The sequence below is a fragment of the Sturnus vulgaris genome, chromosome 8 (genome assembly GCF_052056855.1).
Source record: "Sturnus vulgaris isolate bStuVul1 chromosome 8, bStuVul1.hap1, whole genome shotgun sequence".
In the NCBI taxonomy this organism is placed as follows: domain Eukaryota; kingdom Metazoa; phylum Chordata; class Aves; order Passeriformes; family Sturnidae; genus Sturnus; species Sturnus vulgaris.
In genome coordinates, this window is record NC_142250.1 from 2655022 (window position 1) to 2662535 (window position 7514).

Below are 7514 nucleotides of genomic sequence, written 5' to 3' on the forward strand. Positions count from 1 at the left end.
GCAAGTGTGTCAGCCCGGCTGCTGGTCCCTCCTGGAGATGCAGCAGCTCCTTCACAGGCCCATGGATGGAGCAGAATTCACTCTGCCCCAGCTCCAGCCGCCGTCTCTCTGCTTGGAACAATCAGCCCATTCCTTCTGACACATCAGGAGTGTGGGAAAAGCCTTTCGGAAATCGGCCTCGGGAACAGCTGTACACTCATGTGGATGGTCCATTAAAAGGGACATGATGACAGATCACGGCTGGTCCCGATCCTGCGGGACACCGTGGCTCAGGAAAGGAACCGGGATGAGCCATCGCTGCTGCGGCACCAGAGTTGGCAGTGGCAGGAGCGCAGGAAGAGATACTGGGAACACTGGGAGGGAAGTGGGAGGGCTATTGGAAGCAGCGGGAGTGAAGTAGAAGGAGCACTGGGAGGGGGATTAGGAGCACTGGGAAGGTGCAGTGCTCCCAGTTCCTTCCCAGTGCTCTCCCCATCCCTGCCGGTGCTTGCCAGGAAGAGGGATAGTGCGAGGGGACTGGGAGGAAACTCCCCAGCACTCGGCAAGGTGCAGCAGCCCCAGGTGTGAGCAGCGAGGAGGGAGAAGTGCCCCCAGACACTCCTCAGTGACACTCCACAAAAAAAAAAAAAAAAGGAAAACAAAAACAAAACAAAAAACAACAAAACAAGAAAAACCACCCAAAACCAAACAAAATTCCCCCAAGAAATAAAAAAAACCAAACAAATAAACAAAATAAACAAACAAATACAAACAAAAGACATGGGGGGTTACCAGAGGCAAAGCGATTGAAAATGAAGGAGAAAAACTTCTTTTCGGTAATTGTGTTTGACCCGGAGAAGACCTCCCTACACCTATGATTCGAAGGGTCTCCATTGAACAAAAACACACCCTTTGCATGATTTTTGATGTCTCACTAGGCGGGAAATAACGGTTTTCCATTATTATCGTGGTTAAATGGAAAAAGAATATCTTTGTGGTGCTTTTTTATGGGTTTGAATTGAGGGAAAGCGCTCCTTTTTGCTGCTGCTAAGGGTCAAAGTCCGGCAGACTCCGAGCAGCATGCCGACCACCGGTGCGCTCTGCCTCGCCCTGGCCCTGCCCTGGCTGCAGCCCGTCTGCCAGCTCTCCGGCGTGGGGCGCCTTTATTTATAGGGTCCCTAAAATTTAGACATTATATCGACCCCTGGCTCGTACCGCCATGCTTGTTTTCCAGACGACCCTCCGCCGCCACGCTGTTGGCTCCGCCTTCTTTACATCGTTTAGCAACAAAGGCCGTTAAACCAGCGCTTCTCGGTCCCGGTGCCCCCGGGCTGTTCCGGGCAGGCGGCGATCCCCCGAGCTCGGAGCGGCTCCAGCACAGCAAAAGCCGCGCTCGGCTGTGCCCCAGCCCGGGGCTCGCTGCGGCCGGAGGGGCCGCGCTGAGGGGAACGGGGCGGTTCTGGCGAGTTCCTTGGGCCGGCTTCCCCCGTGTGCCCCGTGCCCTGAGACGGCGGAGGGAGCGGCTGCCCGCGGTCTCGTCCTTGCCGCCGATCCCTGGGGACGAGCCGGTGCCGCAGCAGCGAAGGCTAAACCCGGTTCCTTCCTGAGCCTCGGTGTCCCGTAGGGTCGGGACCAGCCGTGACCTGTCATCATGTCCCTTTCAATGGGTCCTCTCCGTGGGTGTACAGCTGTTCCCGAGGCGGATCTCCGAAAGGCTTTTTTAGCACTCCTGGTGTGTCATGAGAAAGGAGCTGTTTGTTCAGAGAAGAGAGATGGCGGCTGTGAGCTGGAGCAGAGTGAATTCTGCTCCATCCATGGGCCTGTGAAACAGCTCCTGCATCTCCAGGAGGGCCCAGCAGCCGGGCTGACACACTTGCCAGGGGCACAAGAAGCCACTTGTCATGAGCAGGGGGAGGCCACTTCTGAGCCTGCAGTGAGTGAAGATGTGGAGAATGAAACTGGCACCACGGATTGCAGCGTGAGGGAGCCCCTGGATCCCCAGGGCACATCAGCACCCGGCCATGTACACAGAAACATCCTCGGAAGATTGCCAGGTGGGTGCAGGGCCACGCCTGTGGTCTCTAGGGAGGGGACAGTGTCATCTGTCAAGGCCAGGGCTGGCAGGTGTGTGGCTGTTTCCCGATGTGTGGAAGAGGCCTCGTGCTCCGCTCGGCGCCAGCAGTGGCTGGAAGCGGCAGCCGCAGCTGCCCCCAAGCGTGTGCAGCTCTCCTGCTGCAGCCTGTCCCCAGCGCGGTGTCCCTGGCTGTCCCCACAGCTGTGTCCCTGCCCGTGTCCAGGCTCTTGGCTCTCTGGCTGCCAGCTGAGGGAGGAAGGGAGGAGCAAACAGGCTGAGAGGTCCCTCCTGTGCTCGCCGGGCACTGGGGGAGCAGCTTGGAGGGCGGGCTGTGGTTGTGGCAGCCAGCAGCTCTTTCCTGCTGCAGGCGAGTGGTTCAGCTGCCATCCCGTGCTCACCTCGGCGCTGATTGTGCTCCTGGTGCTGGTGCTGGCGTTGTCGGTGGCCTTGGCTGTGCAGTCAGGTAAGGGAGGGGCAGCAGCCTGGGCCCAGCCCCTCGGGGCAGAGCGGGGTCCCTGCTCCCTGCACAGGGCAATCCTCACACCTTCTCCTCTTGCCCTGCAGCACCACAGCTTCCAGTTCCAACTGCGTGTCCTCTCTTAGTTCTGGGCTGTCCCTCAGACTGGGTTGGATACAATGGAGTGTGCTACTACTTGTCAAGGGATTCCAGAAGCTGGGAGCAGAGTCAAGAGCGGTGCTCCGAGCTCGGGGCGTCGCTGGCCATTCTGAAGGATGAGGAAATGGTGAGTGAGGGGCTGCGGGCGCTGTGGGGTGTCTGAGGGGAGCCTGGGGGTGCTCGTGGTCCGGGCTGGGTGCTGGTGGGGCTGGGGCTGCAGCCCTGTGCCGGGGCCTTGCAGGGAAGGAGCCCCGGGGCCGTGTCCCCCCGAGGGGCCGGGGCAGCTCCCACTGCTCTCTCCTTGGCAGGATTTGTTCTTCCGCCTCCGCGGGAACGGCGATTACTGGCTCGGGCTGCGCAGATGGGGCGAGCAGCTGCAGTGGGAGGACGGCAGCAGCTTCAGCTCCTCGTGAGTGCCGGGGAGCCGGGCAGGGCATGGGGGGACAGGGGCACAACGTGTTCCCCTGGCATCCAGCGCTGTCTCTGCTCCTCCCTGCAGGTTTCCTGTCCTTGGCCATTTCGAGTGTTTGTGTCTGGCTGATCATAAATTCAGGAGTGTGACCTGCTCCAATCCGCAGCCGTATCTGTGCAGCAAGGCCCGAGCTCCCCTGTAACAGGGGGTGGAGAAAGGACCTTCCTGGCAAGCACTTGCAGTGATGGGGAGAAAACTGGCAAGGACCTGCCAGTGCAGCACCTTCCTAGTGCTCCTAATCCCCCTCCCAGTGCTCCTTCTTCTTCACTCCCGCTGCTTCCAATAGCCCTCCCACTTCCCTCCCAGTGTTCCCAGTATCTCTTCCAGCACTCCCACCACTTCGAAAACACTGCGGGGCAATGTGGGAAATAGAAAAGGTGTAGAACTCTTAGCAAGATGTGTGAAAGCAAATTTCAAGTTGGAGAAATGCAGGATTGCTGGAGATGCAAGGACAATAAATAATAGGGCTGTCAGCTGTGTAGAGACAGGCCTCAGGAAAATATGTGAAGCAAGAGAGTAGAAATATGTTAGCTCATATATGGAGGTCTATCCATTGTTTACAAGCAAGTATTGTTCAAAGAAAGACGTACTTGTCACTTTATTAATTGGCCTGAGCCAACCCTTGTCTGTATTTAATATTCTCCTATTGGCTAAGAAGTTGTTAAAAGACTTTGTGACAAAGAGAACTTCGTCTGCTGTGCCACCAGCTGAAGATATTCCATCTCCCTTGCTTGGTTCTGTAAAATGAGGCTGATGATTGGGATGGAATAAAGCTTCGAGACAGCTGCTCCAGCATTCCCGTCCTGCTCTTTGTGTACATAAATATATGTAAATATAAGAGAAAAAATATCCCAGAAAAACCCAACAGTGATGCTGTCCCTTGTCCTGCCCTGTTTCGTTTTATTAAACAACTGCTGGAATCCCCAGAGAGTTCAAAGGGACATCTGTCGAAGAATCCTTTGGGATTAGAAATGGATACTATTCTCGTCTGCTCCTGGCTGCTGGACATCCCAGGATGGAGCCGAGGAAGAAGCCCTGTGGAGAATCAAGGTGAGCTCTGGGTTAAAGAAATCACGGGACAAGATTTGTTTGTTGAGAAATGGGACGTTGTCCTGGTTTAGGCCAAATTTGGGAAAAAATTTCCAAAGGGCCCCCCCAGTAATCAAACTTGAGCGGCCCCTCCCCCTGCTGCTTTGGGAAGAAATTTTCTAAGAGGGAAGTGGAAAAACCTGTTTATTCAACAGGCAAAGCATTGCCCAGCACAAAAATATGAACAATACCGAACAGCAAAACCTCTCGGCGCTCTGAAGTGATGACAAATTCAGGAAGTCTCTCTCCTGTGGTGGCAGCTCGGCTCAGTCTGTTCTCAGTTCCTCCAGCGCTGGAAAATGTCGCTGCCCAGGCCCGGTGGCCACAGGTCCAAGCTCCTGGTGCTTCCCCCTGGGTTCCCAGTCCAGAGCACTTTTAACAATTCCAGGAGAAAGAAAAAAGAAAAACTTTCCAGGGAACTTCTCTGCTTCAGTCAGTCAAAAACTAACTAAAAGCAAAGGAGAGCTCTCTCCTGCTGTCCACCACGGTAACACAGCCCAGAGGACGAAGGGAGGAAACTCTGATCTCTGTGTTTTGAAAACAACCCCCTCAGACATTCCACTGCTTCTCCTTCCCCACCTTCACTATCAAATCCAGCCTTCAAGGTACAAAACTTATTTCTGGGCTGAACAGACAAATCTTTGTAAAGATTTCCTGAAATTTTCACCTGCCGACACCTGGGCAGTCTCCTTTGTACCTGACAAGGAGCAATCAGTGTCCGATTTTTAAGATGGACACTTTGTTATACCAATGAGAAAGTTTATGCATCTTAGAGAAACCCACACGCAAAACCAAAAACCCAGAAAAGCTCTCTTTCATTTCCACTCCTCTGAGTTAAAATAGAACGGGCCTGGCTGGGCCGGGGCAGGGGCGGCTGGGGAGGCTGAGCCGAGCTTTCCTCATGGATGGAATGCAGCCAAGGAACTCAGAGCCACTCTCCGGCTGAATTCTTACATTCCTAGCTCAGTGTGGCCTTAAAAGACCCTGAATGATAAAATAACTCCCAGCCTCGCCCTGGAAGAGATCACAGAACCATCCACTGCCAAACCACAGTATTCATTCTTTCAATGCCCAGAATACAAATTTTCAGATTCTTTTTTTCTCTCTCCTAAGTAAAAAATGAAAACTAACATAATGATATGTACAAAACAACAAGGTAAAAAAAAAAAAAAAAGAACAAAAGTCAAGTCTCAAATAAGGAAAGGAGGAAAGTCATAAACTGAAAACCCCTACTGTTCCCCAGGGAAGAAGAAGAAGAAGAAGAAGAAGAAGAAGAAGAAGAAGAAGAAGAAGAAGAAGAAGAAGAAGAAGAAGAAGAAGAAGAAAAAAAAACCCTCTATTCTCAAAAATAGACTAAGCTCTTGTGTAAACTGTTAATAATTCTTAGAGTGTGCCTCATAAGTTATATAGTCCTCAATAATAATTACAGAAAACACTGTTAATCTGACAAGAAGGTTTTTGCATAGTGATCAGATTTCCATTCTCCAAGCAGCTAACCACGGTGACATCAAAGCCATAAGAAAATTCGTTCTTGTAAAAAAATCCCCATAAAATAAAAAACGAAAAAAAAATCTCCTCTTTCTAATAAATTAGTAAAAAATCTATTTTAAGGATAGCATTGCTCAGGCCAATTATTAAATCTGCACGTGCATCTTGCCTTGAAAACTGCTTACCTTAATAGCTTAAAAGAATATATAAACCTTCATTATTAAGCTTACATATTTCTACTCTCTTGCTTAACATATTTTCCCGAGGCCTGTCCCTACACAGCTCACAGCCCTATTGTTTCTTGTCCTTGCATCTTCAGCATTCTTGCATTTCTCCATCTTGAAATTTGCTTTCACACAGCTTTCTGAGAGTTCTATACCTTTTCTATTTCCCACAGCGTCCCACAGTGTTTTGCCAGTGGCGGGAGCGCTGGAAGAGATACTGGGAATGCTAGGAGGGAAGTGGGAGGGCTATTGGAAGCAGCGGGAGTGAAGAAGAAGGAGCACTGGGAGGGGGATTAGGAGCACTGGGAAGGTGCAGTGCTCCCAGTTCCTTCCCAGTGCTCTCCCCATAGCTGCCGGTGCTTGCCAGGAAGAGGGATAGTGCGGGGGAACTGGGAGGAAACTCCGCAGCACTCGGCAAGGTGCAGCAGCCCCAGGTGTGAGCAGTGAGGAGGGAGAAGTGCCCGCAGACACTGCTCAGGGACCTCCATCTCCAATAGCCCCTTCCCCCCACACAAAATGGGGATTACGAGAAGAAAAGGGATTTCAAATGAAGGAGAAAAACTTCTTTTCGGCAACTATGTTTGAACGGGGGAGAATCCCCCTTCACCTACGATTTCAAGGGACTCTATCGAAGAAAAACACACCTTTGTCGTGATTTTTGGTGTCTCGCCAGGCGGGAAATCACGGTTTTCCATAAATTTCCTGTTTAAATTGATGGAGAATACATTTATGGTGCTGTTCTATGGGTTTGAATTGAGGGAAAGCGCTCCTTTTTAGTCAACTTAAGGGACAAAGCCGGACAGACTCCGAGCACGGCCGAACTCCCAGCAGCGTTGCGCTGCGTCTGGCTCTTCTCCCACGCCTGGCTGCAGCCGGGACGGCGAAATGTCTCGAAATGTGGGCATGGAAATCGGCTCGTGGGCAGTCTGAGTCACACGGGGAAAGTTTTGTTTGCAGCGACATCGCCCCGCACTTCCCGCGCGATCCGCCTCGCTGATTGCTCAAAAATACCGAAGCCGACCCAGCGCCACTTTTGATGCCGGCGCTGTGCAGCGTGCGCGCTGATTCCGCCGGCAGGGCCGGAGCGCTTCTCGCTCCCGGTGCCTCCGGGCTGCTCCGGGCAGGAGGCGATCCCCGGAGCTCGGAGCGGCTCCAGCACAGGTACGAGCCGCGCTCGGCTGTGCCCCAGCCCGGGGCTCGCTGCGGTCGGAGGGGCCGCGCTGAGGGGAACGGGGCGGTTCTGGCGAGTTCCTTGGGCCGGCTTCCCCCGTGTGCCCCGTGCCCTGAGACGGCGGAGGGAGCGGCTGCCCGCGGTCTCGTCCTTGTCGCCGATCCCTGGGGACGAGCCGGTGCCGCAGCAGCGATGGCTCATGCCGGTGTCTCTCGGTAGCTCGGAGGTGGCTGCTCCGTGCCCGGCAGAGTTTCCGGCCGTGGCGCCCCGGGCTCGGCGCCGCTGCTCAGGCGGGAGGTGTCCCTGCCCGGCTCAGGGGTGGCACGGGATGAACTTGAACGAGCCTCAGAGCCCAAAGCACTGCAGGCGCCGAGTGGAGGCAGAAAGCGCCGCATCCTGCT

At 53.8% G+C, this 7514-nt stretch overlaps 1 protein-coding gene across 3 annotated transcripts in view; it reads left to right on the forward strand.

The window, feature by feature from the left end:
• Positions 1-3936, forward strand: part of LOC148222905 (early activation antigen CD69-like) — a 64408-nt gene extending 60472 nt beyond the window's left edge. Inside the window, exons 2-6 of one of the 3 annotated variants that reach the window (XM_088168534.1) lie at positions 1604-2033; positions 2421-2516; positions 2618-2796; positions 2978-3078; positions 3169-3936. In XM_088168534.1, coding sequence (XP_088024660.1) covers positions 1631-2033; positions 2421-2516; positions 2618-2796; positions 2978-3078; positions 3169-3283 — 894 coding nt within the window. In that variant the 5' untranslated portion in view covers positions 1604-1630 and the 3' untranslated portion in view covers positions 3284-3936. Of the gene's footprint in view, positions 1-1258; positions 2034-2420; positions 2517-2617; positions 2797-2977; positions 3079-3168 lie in introns of those variants that run through there. The other 2 variants (XM_088168535.1, XM_088168536.1) reach the window with 2 other exon arrangements.
• Positions 3937-7514: the final 3578 nt, after the last annotated feature.